At 31.2% G+C, this 24,868-nt stretch overlaps 1 protein-coding gene across 5 annotated transcripts in view; it reads right to left on the bottom strand.

The window, feature by feature from the left end:
- Positions 1 to 24,868, bottom strand: part of LOC143047438 (uncharacterized) — a 134,252-nt gene that overhangs the window by 56,584 nt on the left and 52,800 nt on the right. For 4 of the 5 annotated variants that reach the window (XM_076220501.1, XM_076220497.1, XM_076220499.1 and 1 more), the window contains 7 exons: positions 23,102 to 23,209; positions 22,626 to 22,707; positions 20,811 to 21,438; positions 18,430 to 18,469; positions 15,297 to 15,393; positions 7,802 to 7,866; positions 5,714 to 5,836 (listed from right to left, as the gene is read on the bottom strand). In XM_076220501.1, the coding sequence (XP_076076616.1) occupies positions 5,714 to 5,836; positions 7,802 to 7,866; positions 15,297 to 15,393; positions 18,430 to 18,469; positions 20,811 to 21,438; positions 22,626 to 22,707; positions 23,102 to 23,209 (1,143 nt within the window). The remainder of the gene's footprint in view (positions 1 to 5,713; positions 5,837 to 7,801; positions 7,867 to 15,296; positions 15,394 to 18,429; positions 18,470 to 20,810; positions 21,439 to 22,625; positions 22,708 to 23,101; positions 23,210 to 24,868) is intronic. The other variant, XM_076220498.1, reaches the window with a different exon arrangement.

The raw sequence follows: 24,868 nt of genomic DNA, 5'->3' as shown, positions 1-24,868 counted from the left end.
TCAAAACAGATAGATTTCAAATAATGTAATTTTTGGTAAATTCTCAAATACTGCAATTAAAGTTGAATAATGTGTTTCTTTGAGTGGGAGGATTTATATTTTTTTAAAGTGCAATAAAACATGAAACTAAGCAGTAAATACAAGGCCAAATATAATTGTAATATAATTTATTAGATACTTATTAAAAGATTACAGGGTGGGGTGAGTCAGGCTATCATCTTATAATCCCACTGTAAATATCTCATTTGATATATGGTATACACTGATGACAATTTGAAGAAACTAAATAAATAAAATATGAGGTTATAAACATAAATCACCACCCCCATCACAGATCACTCAAAAATAAGAGATAACTAGAAATAGTGATGAGAGCTACGACAGACAGACACTAGACTACTGAAGTTATGGATTCCTTGATTTAAACATTCTATCTAAGGCAGAAGTTTTCAGATGCACCATTAATTCATCTCTGAACTTACAGGAGTATTTAGAGATAGAACTGAACAATGTTTGTACAGATGTACAGGGTTGACTAAGATGAACTAAGTTTTTGACCTAAACTTCTAATGCCTGGTTTTCTTCCTTGGAAGGGAACAAACCTTTTAGAAGTATTGATTAAATAAAAGTCTTAAAAACCAAGCACTGAACTGTGGAAGAGAAAATATCTGTTCGTCAACACTACCAGCAGTCCATTAATTAAACTATCAGTAGAATTATGAACTAGTCATTTTAGGAAGGTTGAATTCATCTTAAAATTGTAATTCAAGTTATTCTCATTCCTGCCAAGTTTTTTTTTATCATATGAATCATTTATAGAATGCAAGAAAAACCTAAAATGCATCAATTTAAATCCATATGTTAAAGACAGACAGACAACACAATAGCCAAAAGATAAACAATTAAAACCAAACCACAGTCCACAAAACTGTACATAGAAGACTCAAAATTGAATTAGTTGAACACCACCAAAAACTGGACATTAACTAAGGTGCTTCATATGAGTAAATAATTTCAGCTTAGCTTGTAAAACAAATTCAGTTGATTTTTGTAAGTAAAATCAAGCGATTAATCAGAATTGATAACGTCATACAAGAGACCTCCTTTTTGTAGTTTACATGTACCTAAGAGAAAAACTCTTTAATAAGTCTAAATAAATTGTTAAATTTAACATACCTAAACCGTTGGTTTTCCTGTTTGAATGGTTTTACACTAGTAATTTTGAGGCCCTTTATAGCTTGTTGTTCGGTGTGAGCCAAGGCTCCGTGTTGAAGGCCGTACATTGACCTATAATGGTTTACTTTTTTTTAAATTGTTATTTGGATGGAGAGTTGTCTCATTGGCACTCACACCACATCTTCTTTTACCTAAACCTTGATTTACAAGCCTTTAGATAAAAGGTCAACATTATTTTTGAACACTAACGCAATAAACCTACATCAAATTTTTGGTTTTTCCACATTTTTTTAAAAACAGAAGCCAAGAACATATTTCTATCTGTATGTGTTATGTAATATGAAGCATCAGTGCTATAAAATAATCAAAGTGTTTAATGTACTATCTTTGAGTGATGTAGAAGATTATGTAATAGTACTACCCTACTGAGATAACATATGTAACAGTGCTTAAGTTTCTGGAATTTTGTACCTTTATTATGAATTTTCTCTAATCATTCTCTGTTTGCGTAATTATCAATCAGAAGGAACATTTTCAATACAACAAATATTGATGAATCATAAACGCAATGTTCTTCTTGATGTATCCTTTAAAATTTTATTCTAAACAAATTAAACATAAAAAAATGTTAATTAAAAAAAAATATTTAATTGATCAAATTATCAAACAACATTTGTGTGGTCCTCAGAAAAGAAACTAAATTCATAACTTATATTTAAAGTCATCTGGAATGAAGTGTTAATCTCTTTTTTTTTTAGTACAATTCATGTATTTTTAAATTTCTCTGTGATAAACAGAAGCTTAAGTAAGCCTTAAAAAAATCTTCAAAGTTTTTAAATTTTTCAACAGGTTATCATGCAGTCTGGTCTCAAGTATTTCAAATTTAATTTTTAAGGTGGTACCTAACACTACAGGGAGATAACTCTGTAAAATCAGATAAACATTTTAATTACGTTGTGATGTTAAGGGAATATTAAGCTTCTCAATGATCAAAATAAGTGTTTGTCAAACTGCTATATATAAACAGTGTAATTTTCCTGACAAAACCATTGGTTCAAATTTTTTGAAATTTTTATATTTTTGTCAAAGTGTCAAAGTAAATTCTTTGTTAAAATTTGACGAAAATTAAACAAGCCAAATTAATTTTATCAAAGGTGTTGGATACCACCTTCAGCAGAAATGTCAACAAATTAAAGACAAAGGGGGATAACTGTGACAAAACAACTTAGTGTGTTGTATTAATGGAATAGACATTACTAAGTTATACAACTTGAGTCTGATCCATTAGTCATTTTGAACAATAAAATATGTTTATAAACTAAACATTTATTCAAAGACTAATTATTAGAAGCCAAAATGTATAAATATCTTACTGTGCATTGATAGAATGCAGAACTTTCATCAAGATCCTTGGAAAAATCTCTATGGTTATATTAAGAAACCATTAATTATTACTATCATTGCTATCAAATTGTCTGAATATCATTTAAAGAATATAATAATACAATTATTGGTTCAAAAACCATTCTGTGCCACCAGTTCCTTTAATTTTTCTAACACGATTTCTATTGAACAAATTACCAGTATTTATAATTTTAAAACAAAAAAGGGAGAAATAAATATGTATTCCCTTCAAAGGCAGACTTCATGCTTTACCACAAGTCCTAGGTACAGCCATGGCTTGTAAAATTGCTTTTGGGGTTGTAAAATTCAGACCAACAGAATTCAAATAAAAATTTTAACAAATCAAGCTTCTGGCTTATGGACTCCTAACTTATGTGTGAAGGCTGCAAAGGAAGAGATTTCTCTATGTCAGCATACTAAACATTTTCTTCTGAAAAAAATTACTGAGATAATCCTTTCCTTCTCTGGAGAATTGACACCTACAAGTACGTGGGGTACTAATTTTCATGGATTTTGTTGGAACAGGTGACCAACAAATTCAAAAAATTTTCACCATAACATTAATTTCCTTAAGGCTTGTAGGCAGAATTTTTGTAAACCATGAAATAGGTATTCATAAAAATACAAAATTTCTTGAAAAAAAAACTAGAGGCTCTTAAGAGCCTGTGTCACTCACCTTGGTCTATGTGCATATTAAACAAAGGACACAGATGGATTCATGACAAAATTGTGTTTTAGTGATGGTGATGTGTTTGTAGATCTTACTTAACTGAACATTCTTGCTTCTTACAATTATCTCAATTTATAATGAGGGGTCAACTGACCTTTTTGGTCATGTTGACTTATTTGTGGATCTTACTTTGCTGAACATTAATGCTTTATACAGATTATCTCTTTCTATAATCATATTCAAGATAATAACCAAAAACAGCAAAATTTTCTTAAAAATTTCCAATTCAGGGGCAGCAACCCAACAACCGGTTGTCCGATTCATCTGAAAATTTCAGGGTAGATAGATCTTGACTTGCAAAACAATTCAACCCCATGTCTGAATTGCTCTTAATGCTTTCGTTTCAGAGTTATAAGCCAAAATCTACATTTCACCCCTATGTTTAATTTTTAGCCATGGCGGCCATCTTGGTTGGTTGACAGGGTCACCGCACACATTGTTTAAACTAGATACCCCAATGATGATTGTGGCCAAGATTGGATTAAATTGGCCCAGTAGTTTCAGAGGAGAAGATTTTTGTAAAAGATTACAAAGATTTACGAACAAGAGGCTCTCAAGAGCCTGAATCGCTCACCTTAATTCTTTTGGTTAAATCTCTCATCAATGATTATTTTGGCTTTTCAATTTATTTAAATGTTTTTTGGATCGTCTTATTTTTTCCAAAAGCCAAAAAAAATAATCATTTTCTCCTATGTTCTATTTTAGCCATAGGAGCTTTGTTTCTTGACATACAAGGAAATAAAATATAAAATTTATACTAGATACTCTGAAACTCATTTAGCCTAAGTTTGGCTGAAATTGATACAGCAGTTTCAAAGGAGAAGATTTTTTAAAGTAAGTCAACATGATGAACAAATTGTGAAAAAAGTCTTTAAAGGGCAATAACTCCTTAAGGGGTCAATTGACAATTTTGGTCAAATTGACTTAATTGAAGATCTTACTTTGCTGAACATTATTGCTGTTTACAGTTTATTTCTATCTATAATTATATTCAAGATAACAAACAAAAACAGCAAAATTTCCTGAAAATTATCAATTCAGGGGCAGCAACCCAACAACAGGTTGTCTGATTCATCTGAAAATTTCAGGGCAGATAGATCTTGACCTGATAAACAATATTACCCACATCAGATTGCTCTAAATGCTTTGGTTTTTGAGTTATAAGCCAAAAACTGCATTTGACCCCTATGTTCTATTTTTAGCAATGGCGACCATGTTTGTTGATAGATCATAACTTCGGACACAATTTACAAACTAGATACCCTAAGGAACATTCAGTTAAAGTTTGGAAGTATTTGGCCCAGTAATTTCAGAGGAGAAGATTTTTGTAAAAGATTACTAAGATTTACGAAAAATGGTTAAAAATTGACTATAAAGGGCAATAACTCCTAAAGGGGTCAACTGACCATTTCCGTCATGTTGACTTATTTGTAAATCTTACTTTGCTGAACATTATTGCTGTTTACAGTTTATCTCTATCTATAATAATATTCAAGATAATAACTAAAAACAGCAAAATTTCCTTAAAATTACCAATTCAGGGGCAGCAACCCAACAACGGGTTGTCTGATTCATCTAAAAATTTCAGGGCAGATAGATCTTGACCTGATAAACAATATTATCCCATGTCAGATTTGCTCTAAATGCTTTGGTTTTTGAGTTATAAGCCAAAAACTGCATTTGACCCCTATGTTCTATTTTTAGCAATGGCGACCATATTTGTTGATAGATCAAAACTTCAGATACAATTTATAAATTAGATACCCTAAGGAACATTCAGTTAAAGTTTGAAAGTATTTGGCCCAGTAGTTTCAGAGGAGAAGATTCTTGAAATAGTTTACGACGACGACAGACGACGGACGACGACGGACGCCAAGTGATGGCATAAGCTCACTTGTCCCTTCGGGACAGGTGAGCTAAAAATGGTTAAAAATTGACTATAAAGGGCAATAACTCATATAGGGGTCAACTGACCATTTTGGTCATGTGAACTTATTTGTAAATCTTACTTTGCTGAACATTATTGCTGTTTACAGTTTATCTCTATCTATAATAATATTCAAGATAATAACCAAAAACAGCAAAATTTCCTTAAAATTACCAATTCATGGGCAGCAACCTAACAATGGGTTGTCCGATTCACCTGAAAATTTCAGGGCAGATAGATTTTGACCTGATAAACAATTTCACCTCGTCAGATTTGTTCTAAATGCTTTGGTTTTTGAGTTAAAAGCCAAAAACTGTATTTTACCCCTATGTTCTATGGCAGCCATCTTGGTTGGTTGGACGGACGCCAAGTGATGAGAAAAGCTCACTTAGCCCTTCGGGCCAGGTGAGCTAAAAAGAACAAATGATACCTAAAAAGTAATTGAATCAACATATTAAAGAAAAAAGTAACCCTACCTGTCGAATTTGAGACAACTGTGAACTTGTGACTTTCATTTCTGTATTTTCCATTTTCATTCCCTCAAGGGGATATAACCCATCCACCTCACACTCCTCCTTTTCTACTGGCTCTTCTAAAGTCTGTAAAACCATTAAAAACATTATTACAAAACAGACAATGAAAAATCTTCCTAAATTCCTGTGTCTAGATAAAACCTGAAATGGAGAAACATTCACTGCAATAAAACTCTGATGGATCTTAATTAATTACATCATATTATTGCCATTAAACCAGGATGAAGAAAAAGTTCTTTCAGTTCAAAGAGACTTAATACTCTAAGTAAGAGTACATAATCTTTATGCCATAGAGTTACATAGAATTGAATAAAGATTTGTCGGCTCATTCAATACCCTTAGTACTTTTATATGTTGTTACATGAATTTAGCCTGCAGAAAGGATATTATTCAAAAGTACATTTTCATATCAATATTTATGTCAAAGCCACCATTATTACACAAATTGATATCTGATGTCAGAAAAAAATAATCTAAAATTATCAATTAATAAAACTGGAGACTAAACTAAGCCTGTATTAAGTAAATAATCTGTAATCGATGTCTTGGTTGCAAACTATTGTTTCAAAAAATAGGGTCGGAAAAGGGCAAACAAACAATATTTTAATTCAGGCCAAATAAGTCAGAATTCAGTTATGGCCCTTGACGAAAACCAAAAGGGGCTATTTCACACCAATTTTAATATTCCATACATTTTCTTCAAATCATAATACATGCAATTGTAAGACATTTGGAAAGACCAATAGAGTTAAACCATAATATGTTTGGTCTACAAGCATTTGCAAATTTGAAGCAAATTTTTTTTCTTCAATTAAACCAAAAGCTCTCTTTTAATGGACTGAATCCAGCAGTATGCAATCAATATGTGTCTGTATACATTTAATTTCAACACTTCTTCAATCCAATTTTGTATTGTGAAGCTATTGTTTCATTTTTTTTTAATATTTCAGTACGATCCTCAATATTTAAAGAAACTGGCAAGTATAAAACATCAGAGGTATTAAAAATCTGATAACTGAAGACTCATGTCTGTAGTTTAGCATGGTACATTTGCCAGAACTTTAACAAACAGTTTCTACCTAATGTAAACAAGGCATTTAATGTGTAAAGCAGTTCTGTCTTACTTGATAATGGTTAATGATGTTTTCAATAGTCACATGCAGATGTATAAATGATGTTTAAATGATACTATCATTGCTAGTAATAACCTTGATTTCTTAATGATATGCAACATGTGTTTACATTTTTGATTAAAGGAAATGTGCATCTATTTGATTTGATTTGATTTTATGCGTTTCTAACACCAATTTTAAGCACCACTTTTGAGCTATTTTGTGGCAGAAGCTGGAGTGCCCAGAGAAAACCACTGACCTTCGATAGGAAAACTGACAATCCTAGACAATTAAGATTGGAGTCAATGCACCCACACCAGCCGAGTTTGAAATTTACAACATCAGTGTTGACTGGCTAGTAATTACAGAAGTAACTACTTAAACCACTCGGCCAACAAGGCCTCCAAATGTGCATAGAGACAGCAGACCAACAATTGAAAAAATAAAGACATAATTTACATTGTTTGGTTTAAGGTCTGTGATTTTTCTAGGAAAACTTTTCACAAATTTAATAATAAAATATAGGTAATTTGTACCCCCTCCTCCCTCTATCTGCAACTATTTGACCATTTCATAATGAGAGAACCAATGCTAAATTGTTACATAACTGAGATTAACAGGGAAAAAAAAGGTTAAAAAAATACTGATTTTTAATATCATAATTTAAACTAGAGGCTCTAAAGTCTTTAAAAGCCTGTGTTGCTCACCTTGGTCTATGTACATATTCAACAAGGACACTCTCCAACATTGTAGATGAGAACAGAATTTATGACAAAAATTTGTTTTGTTGTTTTTTCATGACTAATAAATATTCAAATTAATTTCCGAAAAATAGAAATAAAAATTTTAAATATAACAATAGTTTCTTAATTTTTTTAACTCAGTATACAAGTAAAATATATGAGCAGTAACTACTCACCAGCTTTTCAAGTTTGTTAGTTAGAGCTGAGGTCAATGACAAGCCCGAGTCATTACTACTAGTATCTACAAAATAAATCACCAGAGAAAAATAAATTAGAAACAATCGATTCCTATACTATAAACATAAGGAGATTGAAAACTTCTCAGCATGCAAGGGCAAAATAATGAAAGCTTCAGGTCATTTCTTTCCTTTACTGATTCTAAAAAGATAAAAGATCAAATTAACAATGATTTCTGAATTTCAGTCATACTTATACATGTATGATGAAATTGAAAAAAAAACGCAAAAATAATTGTTCACTGTAAATTTTTCTTAATTTCATAATATATATAAACTGATGACTCAAGTTTCATGGATTGAAGACAAATCATAATCTTGTGGATACTAATTTTTGGTTTTGACAAATTCTGCATACCAAGATATTGAAAATTTTAATTTTTGTGAATACACCAGTGTTCGTGTATCATATCTACCCACAAATTAATTATCCTTACCATTAAAGACTTGTCTTAAAGTCTTTAAGGATGTACTTAGGTGAGGTTTTGGAATTTGTGTCAAATGTTCGGACTCCTTGGTGTTTTTCGATACAATACAATGTAAAATATTTTGCCCCATAACACCAATTTATTTTTTCGTATAAGACTTAACAGCTCATGAAAGGTCATTTACCAAAATTTTAGAAGATTCTTGATTTTCTTTCTTTTGTTTTGAGACCCAAATAATACCAACAAAATACAAGGTAAAAGTCCGAGTCAGCCTTTTCCCGCCATATTTTAAATCTCAAATATCTCGAAAAGGATATCCATGACCCATCAATATTTTTAGCTTATTTTTATCCTCAATTGATGCTCTACCAGCTTATAGTATAAATTTTAACTTCCTTGTTAATTAATTTTCACCTTACCTCACCTAAGTACATCCTTAATGGTATCCAGCAAATATTGAATAAAAATAGATTAATAAACCAATTACAACTTTTCCAGTCATGCTTACAAAATGCCCCTAAAAGAGTAGGGGCCAGCTATCATGCCCTATGTCTGCAATGCCTCCTATGCTTAATTTCTGCTATTTCTATCTTTTAAGGTCTTTCACCATAAGTTCAAGTTAAATTTGTCAATCTTTTTTTTATATAAAGTATAACTAAATGATCTTGTAAATACTTTTATGTGGTTATTTTTCAGGTGCTATTTACCGTAAGTCACTAAAAAAAGAAAAATAACACTGCATTATTGTCATGCGTCAAGTAAGTTGGCCATATTGGATATTAATACCTTGTTCACACGACAACAAAATAGGATTTGAAATCTCATTTAAAAGCGGACAATATCAGTTTCCAATCACATATAATTCCAAGGTGAAAGCTCATTTTTTAATAGGAGACAACCTACTTGATGTAAATTTCAACTAACATAGGAATTTGATTCTAGAATATTTGTAGTTAAAATTGAGAATGGAAATGGGGAATATGTCAAAGAGACAACAACCATACCAAAGAGTTATACCCATCTACACAAATTAATGTTCTTATCCAAAGTAGAACAGTGTGAAGGCTTATACAGCTCCATAAACTCATGTTCATGCATGAATGTATGAAGAAAGTATTCTAGACTCACAATTCGCCTTTTCAGAATCTAAAGAATTCTGGGTAATACTTTCAAAAGTGTACACCAAAACGTCGTGATTGGTTAAATATGTCTTAGACAATGGAAATTCATCCAATGACGTGACGTTATTTTCATTTTGGGGTACGAACAATGAAATTACCCATAGTCCTTAGGATTCTGAAACGGCCAATATACATCTTACAGAACCACTTGTGAAGGCAAACCTGGATTCAGTTTTTATTTAATGGTAAATCCAAACAAACCTCAGATTTCAGATGTTCTCTTTGAATCTAGCACAAGTGTGAACAATGTATCAGAGCATAATTTTGATTAGAAACCATATTCAAACTTATGTTTATATTGTGTAATGAATAAAGAAACAATAATGTATCCATAGTACTGAGATGCCCAACTCACACTATCATTTTCTATGTTCAATGGACTGTGAAATCATGGTCAACAAGAATGTGTCCCCAGTACACGGATGCCCCATCCGCACTATCATTTTCTATGTTCAGTGGACCGTGAAAATGGGGTTAAATCTCTAATTTGGAATTAAAATTAGGAAGATCATATCATACAAAACATATATACTAAGTTTCAAGTTGATTGGACTTCAACTTCATCAAAAACTACCTCGACCAAAAACTTTAACCTGACATGGGACAGACGGACGAACGGACGAACGAACAGACGGACGGACGGACGCACAGACCAGAAAACATAATGCCCATAAATGGGGCATAAAAACATAATGCCTAGGTGTGACATAAAAATAGGCCCATAGTAATGGTATCCATCTTGGTTGGTTGGCATGAATCAGTAAAACATAATACAGAGAGAGGACCTCAACATAAAAATTCAAATAAAGCATGTTTCATTAACAGATTGAAAGACCGTTATAGTAGTACCAGCAGTATTGTTTAGACAGATGGGGCTTGTGGACAAATCTTTGAAACCAGTGCTGGCCTTTTTTACTTCAGTTTAAGAGGATGAAAAAGAACACTACAGGAAAAGTATGTAACAACTTCAAAGGAAAAGAATATAAATAAGTTTACCAAAGACAAAAGAAAGCAAAATGATGGCCTAATGCAACACTGACCCTTAAATGCAGGCAAGCTGAATATTCAATTCGATTTGTTTTCCGTGACCAAAAACTGATTCAACCTTGTAAACTAAAGAGCTATACATTCTTATGTATAATAAAAATTCTTCCCTTCTACCAGGGTTCATGCACTTGGGTCCTTTTAATGATCTAGGAAATAAATCAAAATGTAATATAGATATCATTATCATTACACATCTGCAAGATGCATGGAAAATTTATTTGATATCTAATTGATATGTCTGTGCTTGAATTATCAGGATAATGATAGAAATCTGGTCTCTCCTAGATTTATTTTTGCAAACCATCTAAAAGGTACTGAAAATAAGAAAATAATTTGCTTCCTATAGAGCAAGTGCAAAAATAAAAATAAAAAACACCACAAGAACTTGAATGCAATGTACAATATAAATCCCAAGGTCCAAAAATTTAAGTATAGATCCTTTATATTTTTATTATCAAGATGAAATAAAGGCTATTTTTTAATCCTGTCATAAAAAAAAGTTGATAATGAACTAGTTTTACAACATATACTCCACTCATTTAAACAAAACATTTTTGTTTAGGGCCCAGCTGAAGCCCGCCTTGAGGTGCTTGTATTTTCTTGCTGTGTTGAAGACCCATTGGTGGCCTTGAGCTGTTTTCTGTTCTTTGGTTGGGTTGTTGTCTATTTGACACATTCCCTGTTTCCAATCTCAATTTTATTTTTTTTAATGTGTCAAGGCATATGTATAACACTTATAACTGACAAGTATAAAAAAACATTGACAACCTCAAGCAATAAAACTAATCATTTCTTACACCATGTTGTCATTAATCGTATCTTATCCTAGAACTAAGTACATGCAGTACATCTCCAGCTTTAGTTAAACTTAACTGTATCATGTATTTATCCTAGAACTAGGTACATTAGATACATCTTCAGCTTTAGTTAAACTTAACTGTATCATGCATTTATCCTTAAACTAAGTACATGCAGTACATATCCAGCTTTAGTCAATTTTAACTGTATCATGTATTTATCATAGAACTAGGTTCATTAGGTACATCTTCAGCTTTTGTAAAACTTTCAAAACTGTATCATGTATTTATCCTAGAACTAGGTACATTAGATACATCTTCAGCTTTAGTTAAACTTAACTGTATCATGTATTTATCCTAGAACTAGATACATGCAGTACATATCCAGCTTTAGTCAATTTTAACTTTATAAGTATCATGTATTTATCCTAGAACTAGGTACAACGGAACATATTCAGCTTTTGTCAAATTTAACTGTATAAACTATTCTGTATAGGTAAAAAATGTTTTTTTGAAATCTAAGGCTTAAATTATATCAATTTTGGGAGAAAAATCTTATGGAAAATAAAGATGGCACATTATAGAAGTTACATAGATAAACATGTTGCAATCTTATTGTTGTTTTTGTCATTGGCAAAGCGAAGATAACATTCGTTGATAATGGCATTGGTAAAGTGGAATTCAACATGTTTCAAATCCAATATTACTTTTAATATACCAACTTGTTTAACATGTGTGTAATTGTCTGAATATTTTGTTTGTTCACAAAAACGTTTAAACCTAATCAACATGTTTCACAATAAGGATCAATGCATAGATAAACTTTAATCTCGAATTTAAATCTCATTATCTTCTAAATGAGCCTACCTGCTGCAGAGAATTGCTTTTAATTCAAGTATGAAATTTGTAACTAAAATACTTTCACCTTGAACACTAATCCCTCACTTATACAACTGCAGGGCTTTTGATCAAATTGAAAATTGTTCCATGTAGCCGATAAGTTCAATTCTTAAAGAATGCAATTTACATTTTAAATTCCAAACTTTTGTTTGCTTTGGATCAAGATATATATACAAAAGTCTACATCTTGATTTATACATACAATCAAAGTATATATACATTCAATTTTCTCACTACTTACTGTTTAAATCTTTCAACTACATGTGATTAAAATAATTAGATTTTTAAAAGTCGTTATTTCTCATGGTATGGCTGATACGTTCTATACAACACTTTTATATCTTTTTTGCAAAAAGATAGATGTATTTTATTTTGGCTATCTACAATGAGTCACTAGCCTATTAACACTGAGGTTGTAAATCTGAACCCCTCTTTGACATGATAATACCCTCAACCTTTTGGTCGACTAGCTAATTTTGCTGAAAAAGGTGGGCTTCCTCTACCAATAAATTAGGGTGTCATGAGACAGCAAAGTGCGCTGAAATGGCATTAAACACAATCAATCAATCAATCAATCAATAAATATTTAGTCTTAAATCATTGAATTCACAATAAAAAAAACCAGTAACTAGTCATTAGGGCCTTTCTGCAAAATTCCTAGTCAGAGCTCATTACTGACCTTGAAAAGTTATTTGCTGGATTAAACAACTTGTTTTTAAATTGTTATTTGGATGGAGAGTTGTCTCATAGGCACTCACACCACATCTTCTTATATCTAACAACTGTAAGAATAATTGCATTTACCTAAATAATCTCCTGATCAAAGTTTTCTAGATAATAGTCCCTCAAGAATAGATTATAAAGACACTTCTGCTGACAACAAAGCACATGTAATATCCCTTCCTGATATCAAAATACAAATGTAATTGCTTTCACTAATTAACTGCATATGTTTTACAAATGAAGACTTGGCATACATGTAAGTAAAGCCGAATACCAGTTCAAACCAAGGTGAGAATCACAAAATATCCCAGTACAATATAAGGCCAAATAAAAATATATGTGTGGTTCCAGTAACCCTACTGTCCCTACTTTTTTCGGCTTAAAAATAGCCTACCCTACAGATTTTATTGTCATTTTTCATTAAGCACTGTTAAAGTCAGAATGTTTCTCCCATAGACTCAATGTAAAAAAAAACCCATAAAATAAAAAAAAATCCCTACTTACCTACCCTAACTTTTTTTCAGATGTAACTGGAACCACACATATTTTTTTATTTGGCCCAATTACAAACAATATTGTCAGCGTTACTTTTTCCTTTAATTAGGATTGGAGGTGCATTCTATTTTTTGGGGGATTTGCTATCGAATATTATGTGTAAAATTAAATTTGAAATATCTGCCTTGAATAGAGGAATGATTTAATACTTGAAGAAACCAGAACTATGATAAATCTCTCAAAAAGATAGCTCAAAGCAATTTCTACTATCTCACTTTTAACTTGCTAGTCTGAAATTATAGGCACATCCTCAGATACTATTAAAGTGTTTTACATCTGTGTAAAGTTTCACCAATACACATCTATCATGTTAGGAGTTTCCTTTACAAAGCAAAAACAGAAAAACAGACAGACAGACACATACAGGGTGATTTCTGTATTCCCTTCAAAAATTGACCTAGAGAGTTCAACATTGTTATTTTCAGGCCTTATCGAAATGAAATTTTAATTTAATTACTTTACTATTAATTATTAAATATTGATTTCAATGACAAGTGATTTTGACAAGATGACTATAAATTATTAATAGATTAATCATATCTATCTATTTATAATGTAAACATCCTTGTCTCTCACTAAATATATAAAGTTAGTACAGAAGTATGGTAAGATGGTTAGGCAAACCAATACTGCTTATGATAATTATGGCTAATTTAGGGTCATTTCAGGTTTTGACCAAGTATTTAAATGAAATAAATTGTAGATATTATGGTCCACAAACCTGTAAGAGGTAAATCTCAGTTATATGCCTGAGGCTTAAGATAATAAATATGGTTTCCTCTTTACTTCCTCCTATTACATAAACATGGGTAATTGATTTTACACTTTAAGTTATTTAATATTTTTAAGATTACAAAATGTGTCAATCATTCAAATTTGACATGAGTTGTTTCAACACCTTTAAATGGAGATTTTAGAAATTCTATAAGAAAAAAGATATAATATTGATTGATTGAAAACAAAAATTTCACAATCTATTTATTTTCCTCCTAATCAGCAGTGCATCTGTAGAACATTCAAAATGTCTTTCCAGGATTGCACAAACATTATATCTGGCGAAATATGCATGACGGTGTGCAGGAACTTTCATACCTGACATTTTGTACAACTATTACATCCTAGTATTTTCTCCTTTTGAATTTTTACCCCCCCCCCCCTTTTCTCTCCCCTCAATTAGCAGTGCATCTGTAGTAGATGCCAAATGCCTTTCCAGGATTCCATCTACATTCTCATGCACTGTATCTGGAGAAATATACCCTACAGTGTGCAGGACAGTTCAATACTTAATTCTTCCTTTGATATGGTGTACAACTATACCATGCTATGATTTTCGCATTCACAATTTATCCCCCCTTTTTTCAATCAGCATTGCAACTGTAGTACAATAGTTTAAATGACTTTCTAGGATTCCATTATTCTCATAATATCTAGAGAAATATTCACTACAGTGTGCTAGGCCTTTCAATACTAACTTATCCACTGACGTTTAGTACCACTATCAATACTAACTTATCCACTGACGTTTAGTACCACTATCAATACTAACTTATCCACTGACGTTTAGTACCACCATCAATACTAACTTATCCACTGACATTTAGTACCACCATCAATACTAACTTATCCACTGACGTTTAGTACCACCATCAATACTAACTTATCCACTGACATTTAGTACCACTATCAATACTAACTTATCCACTGACGTTTAGTACCACCATCAATACTAACTTATCCACTATCAACAATTCAATCAAACTAATAAAATCATATCACATTTAATTAGTAGAAACAAATTACTTACCTTGATTTTCAATACACAGATCTGGTTCCTTTATCCCAGTATCTGGTACCCTAACGTCCTCCTCCTCTTTACTATAGGAGATACTATCAAGTGACTGCTACAAGAAAAAGATCAGTCATAAATTTATCACACAATAAATATATTCCCAATAAACAACTTGAACTTCTAAAGTATCTAACATCAAAGGGTGCAGATGAAATAAGAGGTACTTCATTTATCCTTTACAATTTTTGTGGCTGATTCACTTTTCAAAACAGATCGACAAGAGAAATTACCTACACTATTGAATAAATTACATGTATTTTCTCCACAATTTTGCTCAGAGCAGATTTTATAAGTTTAAGTCTGACATATAATTTGCTTTACAATTCTTGCTATAGGCTAAGAGTTTAATACACTTCACAACTTGAAATTGCAAATTTAATTTTGATTTTCTTAAGATAACAAATGTGACCATCTTTAATTTCTATAATATGAGGAAATTTACAACAGTTAGGTAATATACATGTATTTACAACATGTCATAAGTGTAACTTGAATGAGTTAATATTACTGTTATTATTGGCAAATATACAAACTAGCATGTGGCAATTAAATAAAAAGGAAATCACAATTGTTATTGTTTTCCTTTTCATCACATTAACAAACCTACAAACAAGAGGCCCCATTGCCCCTATATATTTTGGCTGTTTATTTACTTCATAAATATCAAATAAAGTTTGTTCATAACAAATTTGTTTCCAATCACAAAATATTCTTTTTTATTTCATATTAAAATTGAATTATCTTAACTGTTTAATAACAAACAAAATATACAATAAAAATACAAAAAAAAAAGAAAATCACTTAAAAGATCCACGATTGAAAAAAAATAATCATTTTTTTCTAGAATATATATTCCTTTTATTAATCTTATCACAACCATTTTTTTCTTGAATATATATTCCTTTTGTTAATCTCAACCATTTTTTTCTTAAATATATATTCCTTTTAATAATCACAACCATTTTGCGTTTTTTAATTTGCATAATTTTCAATGCAGTTTAAATCAAATTCATTAAAAATTAACTTCTTATGAGGTCAATGTCTTACTTCAATATATATGACCTTAAAGTAAGAAAATATTTTTCTTCTTTTTATAAAATAAAATTCCCATTATAAGTCCTATCAACATTTTTCAGGAACATAAATAAAGACTTTTAACAAATTACAGCTTAATAACTAGGGCCATTAAATCATGGAGAACTTTGATATCATGTCTATCTATTACTGGATTTTTTACTTTTAAGGAATTTGACTTTCTTTTTAATTGATTTGCAATTTTTTTTTTATCTTACCAAGGCAGTTAGGAGGAAAATAAACTAGAGGCTCCAAGAAGAAGAATCAGGCAATGTAGAAGAATTTAAAAACATGGCAGGAAAAAACCTGCCAACAAGCCAACCTATCTATCCTATTTTGAAGTTAATCTTATCCTGAGTTAGAGTGGTAGTCTATCTTCTCTTGAATTGAATTTTAAATGTGCGTATTGTTATGCATTTACTTTTCTACATTGGCTAGAGGTATACGGGGAGGTTTGAGATCTCATAAACATGTTTAACCCCGCTGCATTTTTGCGTCTGTCCCAAGTCAGGAGCCTCTGGCCTTTGTTAGTCTTGTATTTTTTTAATTTTAGTTTCTTGTGTACAAATCGGAAATTAGTATGGCGTTCATTATCACTGAACTAGTATATATTTGTTTAGGGGCCAGCTGAAGGACGCCTCCGGGTGCGGGAATGTCTCGCTACTTTGAAGACCTGTTAGTGACCTTCTGCTGTTGTTTTTTCTATGGTCGGGTTGTTGTCTCTTTGACACATTCCCCATTTCCATTCTCAATTTTATCCAGTGCACACACAGAAAAATTTGTAAGCTAGCAATCAGCAGCTATTTATGCCCTTAAAAATTGTAAAATATTTGCTATTAATAAAATCTTTGCAAATAAAATTGAAATAGCTGCCATTAAAAATCTATTAGGTCCACTTTGAAAAGAATCTTTAATGTCATGCTCATTTTTTATTTGAGGCCTGAAAATTGTCAATAATAATCTACAAATATACATTTAGGGTCATAAAGTAATCTACCATCCAAGGTCTAAGGCCTCATTGGCAATGGTGCAGCATCTCTTCATTTTTATATAGAGCATGGTATGAAGTAATCTTTTCTTTAAGGTGGTACCTAACAATACAGGGAGATAACTCTTTTAAACGTTTTAATTACGTTGTGTTGTAAAAGGAATATTAAGCTTCTCAATGATCAAAATTGGTGGTTGTCAAATTGCTATATAACCAGTGTTATATTTCTGACAAAACAGTTGGTTCAAATTTTTTTAAATTTTTATATTTTTGTTAAAGTATTTACTTTGACAAAATTTTATGAAAATTAAAAGAGCCAAATTAATTTTAGTGAAAGTGTTGGGTACCACCTTAAGTTTTAATGGAAACTGAATGAGTATTTTTGTATGTACCTCAATGACTATAAAATCATTATAACTAAACTTGACCATTAAATTTTGCAGTAAGAACACATTAATATTGAAGAAGCATTGGTCTAGTAGAGTATGAGAACACAGTAGCAACATTAAGTCCCATTTTCCAATAAACCAAGGACCATAACTCCTGAACAGGAAAGGAAAATACCATGAATATAGAACTTGATCTCCATTTTGTCATCAGTATTACCAATGGTATTTCAACTGATCGGGCGGAGCATAGGTTTTAATTTGCATAAGGACAGTTTATTTGAAGATGTGTGTGATAAGGATGATTGCCGTTATGATTATTACTGATTTTTAATCACCTATCAGTGTCATTAATGGAATTTACAAAAGAATGACTGGACACTTCATTGATGAGTTTATCCTAAAACACCTATCTAAAGATGGATAAACTCCACCCAGTCAAGTGAAATAAATCAAGTAATAGTAACATAATAAATTTGAAAACCATTAGTAGAAGGGTTCATAAGCTATCACAAAATAACTGTTGGCAGCCACCCCTGTATTTCATTAATCTAAAAAACTGTTCTTTTTTCTTTGGAAAACCGAGTTAAAAAGGATAAATAAAAAATGGACTGAAGCAGATAAAAAAAAAATAACATACCTTTGAGGAAGGTTCTTTTTCATTGTAGGAATCTTCATCTCTGAAAGAAAGAAAGAAAACAAAAGGTTCTTATTCATCATACCAGAATATAAAGAATATTTGATAATATTTTCCAAAACATAGTCAAATACTATGATAAATTAAAAACACCCTTTACAATTCAATCAATTATATAAAGTTATTCCAGTCTTGAGATAAACAATGGAATAAGTAATAGTCCTTCATTGTCATCTAAAAATCTGAAGCACTCTGAGTAATATTGAAAAAAGTATTTAATCAACAATTTTCTAAAGAATTTAAAATTGCATGCTTTCATTGAAAAAGCTAATTTTCACTTTATTTATATAAAGGTCAGTTGTTGGTCTAAGTCTTAAAATATAAAATTATTACTTTCTTCATACATATTCGTTAGGAACACTTCAAGCCAAAATTATGAAAGCTTGAGGACCAACAGAAACCTTACTTTAACCCTTTCCTCCATAATGACGCCTTTTGACGTCTGTGTAGTACCTCAGTTGTAACGCTTTGACTATGAAATGTCTGCATCAGACTTAATAAAATTTGTATCTAATATATGGAAAGGATATTCATAAGAATATCTGACTTAACTTTATTTGATGAATATTTTTTTTTGCAATGCATTTTATACTTTAAAGCATGTTTTCAGCATTTTATTGAAAAATCCTATGCAAATCAAGTATGCAAAAAAATAATTTCCTTTGAGGAAAGGGTTAAATAATTTCTAGATTTATCAATGAAAGATTAAAGAAACGTAACACCTAATGCCCACCTTGCCTTGTGGCAGGGGCATCCAAAAAATAAAAAACAAAAACAAACCAACACTTTATACATTTGATGCTTCCAAGGTGCATTCAAATACTTAAATTGTATTTTAATCACTAAATTCTAAAAAATCATTGATCAAGTACAAGGGGACATAACTGTAGCAGAAAACTCATACCCACAAGCAATGCAAATTTGTTATCAAAATGACATTTACATTCAACTTAAAACTAATTCACTAATTGGGCAAACAAGGGGACCAAAGGGAATAAGCTATGCCTTTACATTTATTGGAGAAGTTGCTTTTAGTGGAGGACAATTAAAAAAATTCTAAGTTGAAATGACAAAAATCTAAAAGTTCATTGGACAGTAACAAGCACATCTGAGTACTGTGGATTCATTATTATTCGTTGGATACCATTTTTTTGTGGATTTTGTGAGTACAGACAAACCACGAAATCAAATGTTCAACTAATAACACATTTTCAATAGGCTGGTATGCAGACTTTGGAAAAACCACTAAATCAAATATCCAGAAACATGTAAGTTATCTTTAATCCACGAAAATTGGTACTAATAAAAATAAATGAATCCACAATATTAGTATCAAACAGTTTAATGAGCGATATGTTTATATGATAGACTATACAGAAGAAGTTGGTTGGGATGACATGCCAGTGATTTTGTTTGCCACAAATTACAGCCAAAATTCGGCTTTTTCCCCTAGAGAAAATTCCCAATTACTAAAAAAAATGGCTTAAAATTCCTCCCAAAAAGTTTTACATTTTCCCCAAACAGTGATGGCATTGGAAGTAATGTTTGTAAATATCGTATTCATGTTATTATTTTATTATTTTAAAGCACTTTTGAGATCCAGTTTTCTGATCAGAATCATATTGGTGTTTGTAACACATGTGGGTTTCAATGCATTAAGTACCATCATTTGTTGTTTCTTTCCCCTCTCCGAAAAGTACCTTTCAGGTTGAAAATGTCTGACAACCAAAATATACATGAAAAAACAGTACAAAAAAGACAGCAAAGGTCAGCAAAAAATCGAAGATGTGTTTAGAATAAAATATACAAATTTCCCAATTTCATTAAAAAATATGCATTTTTCCCAATAAAAAACGGTAGAGGTAGTTTTGAAAAAAGACAACAATATCACTGCATGCTTGGTGCCAGACAGGCCTGAAGTTCTAAGTTTAATTAGGAATTACTCATAAAAACAACCTGAATAGACAGAATGCACATTTGCATATAAGGATCTAATAATATACTAAATTTCATGTTGATAGGATGAACCATGAAAGAGAAGCTGGGATGATAAGGTTGGTTCTCATATTCGTAAAAAATATCTATGGTGAAAGGGGTATAATTCTAGATTAACTTGACTATGAACAAAATCCTTCACTTGGTAATGGTGGCATATCATAACTTATTCAACTAAGTTTTATTTAATCAAATAAAGGATACAAAATTTAGTTTTGACTGACAGGTTGATTTTATAAACTCCCATCTCTCCCCCCCCCAAAAAAAAACCCAACAAATAAGACACTTTATATTATAAACATACATATATATGTGTATATATCAGTTACCTGAAAACATCCTGTCTAAGGGGCTGGAATGGATAGGACAAGTGTGAAAAGCTGTAACTTGAGTACGAAACATCTTCATCGAAAACCACCATGTTATCTTTCCAACAATAATCCTCTACTCCTTTGTTGCGTGTGTCGATATTATCACCAAGATAAACGTCGTCCCCCATTATAGTACATCCACTACTTAGCCGACGTTGTGGTTGTGCCGCCACATCACAATCAGATTTACTTTCGATCAAATCAAAGGCGGATTCTGAATCTGTCGATCCAATCACAACATCAGTTTTATACAATTCCTTAGAATCGTCAATTGCGGCTTGGTAACTAAGTCTTCTCAAGCTACTAGTCATGGAATCTTCCAACGAAACAAAACTGTCCTCGTTTTCATTAATATCAATGTTTGCATCACTTTCGGAACGACAATCAAATTCTAAAATGCCATCAGTACTGGAGTTTTGAGAAAGAAGACGATTCCTAACAACAGTATTTTCAGTGCTAACTGAGCTACAATCGTTCATGTCATTTAAGTTCTCTCTACTAGATTGTTCTTTGTTTAAACTAAGGCTATCAGTTAATATTTGAGGTAATGGTCTGTTTCCATTGAAGAAATCTATTGTTAGTGCCTCTGAAAAATAGGTTAGTATAAGTGTAAATAATTTCCAAATTAAAGAACATTTGAGAGCACGCTCACATACCCTACACCCCACATTGTCACTGGACAAACAGAATCTCACCAGATTCCTAAGTTCGAAGACTCATAACTAAATAAACTATACAAAATTTACCTGATAAAAAATTCCTTCTGGATATGCACAATAACATATTATGTCCTCAGTAACTACAAAGTTTCATGAAATTCTGTTGTGTGATTTCAGAGGAGTTGTGATTACAAACTGTTGCAGTAGTATATATAGGCCAAAATTCTAAGTTCAAAGGGGCACAACTCCTAGGAAAAAAATTGAATCATAATTTTCGGTTGTTATGTACATCTTCATTGTATGTCATCATTTACACAATTTCATGAAATTCTATTGAGTGGTTTCAGAGGAATTGCAATGACAAGACCAGGACTGATGGACAAACTGATGGAAGGACCAACAACATTATACCTGACGCAATAAATTGGGTGGGGTATAATTATTTCAATATACTGGTATAGTGAGGGGTTCTAAAATCCTGAATTGCTGACATTGTGATAGTGGCTCCTTTTTTAATGGATGAGTTGGCATTTTGTAAGGGGTTCTCAGTTATTTAGTATGTCTATTTGGAGAATAAGAATAATTGATTGTTGGTTCCAAAATGTCCAGTGGCAAATGTCAACTTTGTTTGAAACTTATTTAAATCCTTAAATCAAGTTTAATAAGGAACTATGCAATAAGATTTATAGGTTAAGGATGATTTAGATTTTGACATATTGTATAGTGTGTCTTTCTATGTTGTGATGTTACACCATCGTTTAGGGTAAGAGTGAAGGTCGGTACCTATTAAAACATTTAAACCTGTTGCATTTGTTTGCACCTGTCCTAAGTCAGGAACCTGATGTTCAGAAGTTGTCGTTTGTAGATGTGGTTTATAAGTGTTTCTCGTTTCTTATATAAAATAAACTATTGGTTTTTCCTTTTAAATGTTTTTTTCTTTGTTTTTTCCTTTTAAATGTTTTTTTCTTTTACAAATTGTGAGTTGGACGGAGAGCTGTCTCATTAGCACTCATACCACATCTTCTTATATATATATATATTGCGGGTTTTAAACTTATATTAATGATGACTGCAATATCAATGTATACATGGAGTTATTGAATAACTTTCTTACCTACGAGTGGAGAGCTTGCAGAACTACCTGTCCCAAAACAGCTACATTTACGTAAAGATGATTCTTTTTTCTTGGACTTGTTCTAAAAAATACAACATTCCAATCTTGTTTGAGATCAAATAAAATGATTTTTTGACATACTGTCATTTATTTTTGTTATCTTCTTATATATGGGATAAAGCAATAATTTTCAAAGAATGAACCCAAAACAAAACATCTTACCAGAATAAGCAGGTTAAACAGAGGGCATGATTTAAGAATTAAGAAAAACTCAAAAAAATTTCATAACACTGATGGACGACAGTCAAAAGCCTTGTGAATTGTCTTTTAACCATATTATACTTGAAAAATTGCACCCAGTGTTTTATGGTTCTGACCAAACCCCTTTATTCATTACGCTTCATTTAAACAAAGTGTGATAAATAGAGATAGAGAGAAAACCAACTAAAGATTTTTTGTTTATTCTTTCATATTACCAGCTCAAATGTTGACTTTGTCAGATGAAGGTCAGATTTCAGGGCCAGAATTTCATTGAATATCCTCCTCTTGATTGTATCTGCTGAATCATTCATCTCATTCTCAAACTGAAAAATAAAGAATGCAAAAGTAAAACTTAAGGATGTACTTAGGTGAGGTGGCCACAGACCACAATTAATTCTTCTATCAGTTCTTTATAACGTTTTGCATCATTTAAAAAATTGCACCATGCACTTTTGTCAATTTTTTTGTGTGTGTAATGTATAGTCCTAGTCCAAATATATATCCAAAATTCAGAAAGACTACGCAATCACTTTTACAAATTTAGCCAATACACATCCATACCCCTATTGACAAGTCAAGAGATGTTCCGAAAACTGTAAATATTACCTTTTTGCACTTGGCCTAATCACTCATTCCATATCAAAATCAGTTTAAATACAACATCCAAAAATTTATTTCACCTCTCTTCTTTCATTTCCACCCAAAAAAATCTAAGAAATGAGTGAGGAAGGGAAAAAAATACACTCTAATTAAAAGGAACTATATTCGTGGACAACGAAAAGCGGGGTCCTTAATTGTGGTCTTGGACCAGGTTTTGGAAGAAGTGTCAAATGTTCGGACTCCTCAGTATTTTTCCATAGGATACAAGGTAAAATATTTTGCCCCATAACACCTATTTCTCTTTTAACATAAGACTTAATAGCTCATAAATGGTCATTTGACCAATTTTAGCAGATTCTTGATTTTCTTTCTTTTGATTCGAGACGAAAATAATACCAATGCAAATATAAGGTTAAAGTCCGAGTCAGCCATTTCCTGCCATATTTTATAAATCAAATATCTCAAAAAGGAGCTCCATGACCTATCAATATGTTTAGCTTATTTTGATCCTTAACTAATACTCTTTCAGCTTAAAGTATCAATTTTGGATTCTTGATTTATTTAATTTTACCTTAGATCACCTGAGTACATCCTTAACATTAACTTTTTCTTTGTTATCCTTTCACATTACAGAATTTTGTTCAGTTATTTTTTGTTTTACAATTATCCAGAAATGATTGCTCTTATAGAGGTGAGGTAAACCCATCTATTTCTTTTTAATATGTTGGGGATTTTTTTTTTTACATTTCTTACCAATAAATATCTGTATATATTTGAATAGATATGATGAAAACCAAACCAACAGTTTCTACAATATTAACTTAATATAAACTGAATATTACAAATTAAATGATACTGAAAAAAACCCGTTCTTTTTAGTATGTATTCAGGTTGCACTTTGATAAACAAATATGTATGTAATGTGGTTTGAACCCTCTTTTAACAATCTATAGTTTTTCCATTTTAAACTTTTATTTATTTTGGAGTTATTTCCCATTTCTTATGATTTTGAATTATTCTGTTTTCTATTTAGCTTAGATCAATACTGTTTATCAACTGTTTCAAAAGCAAATTCTAAAATATTTTTGTTTAAATACAATGATTGTTTCAATAAAATTTAAATTCAAAAGAGCCCACGAAGAAAATCTTAAGTTACCTGCATCTTTAAATGATTTGCAAAATTATCAACATAAATGGAATCTCTGAATACATAATCTTTCCAACTATTTTTAAGTCAAAATAAGAATTAGTCATATATCTTAGCAAGAGAAATATAATTCAATGAATCCACAAATGGAATTAATAGAATAACAAGAATGTGTCCATAGTACATGGATACCCCACTTGCACTATCATTTTCTATGTTCAGTGGACCGTGAAAT

This window comes from Mytilus galloprovincialis, chromosome 10 (assembly GCF_965363235.1).
Source record: "Mytilus galloprovincialis chromosome 10, xbMytGall1.hap1.1, whole genome shotgun sequence".
In the NCBI taxonomy this organism is placed as follows: Eukaryota; Metazoa; Mollusca; class Bivalvia; order Mytilida; family Mytilidae; genus Mytilus; species Mytilus galloprovincialis.
The sequence above is the reverse complement of the archived record's forward strand: the minus strand, read 5'-3'. Positions and strand labels throughout refer to the sequence as shown.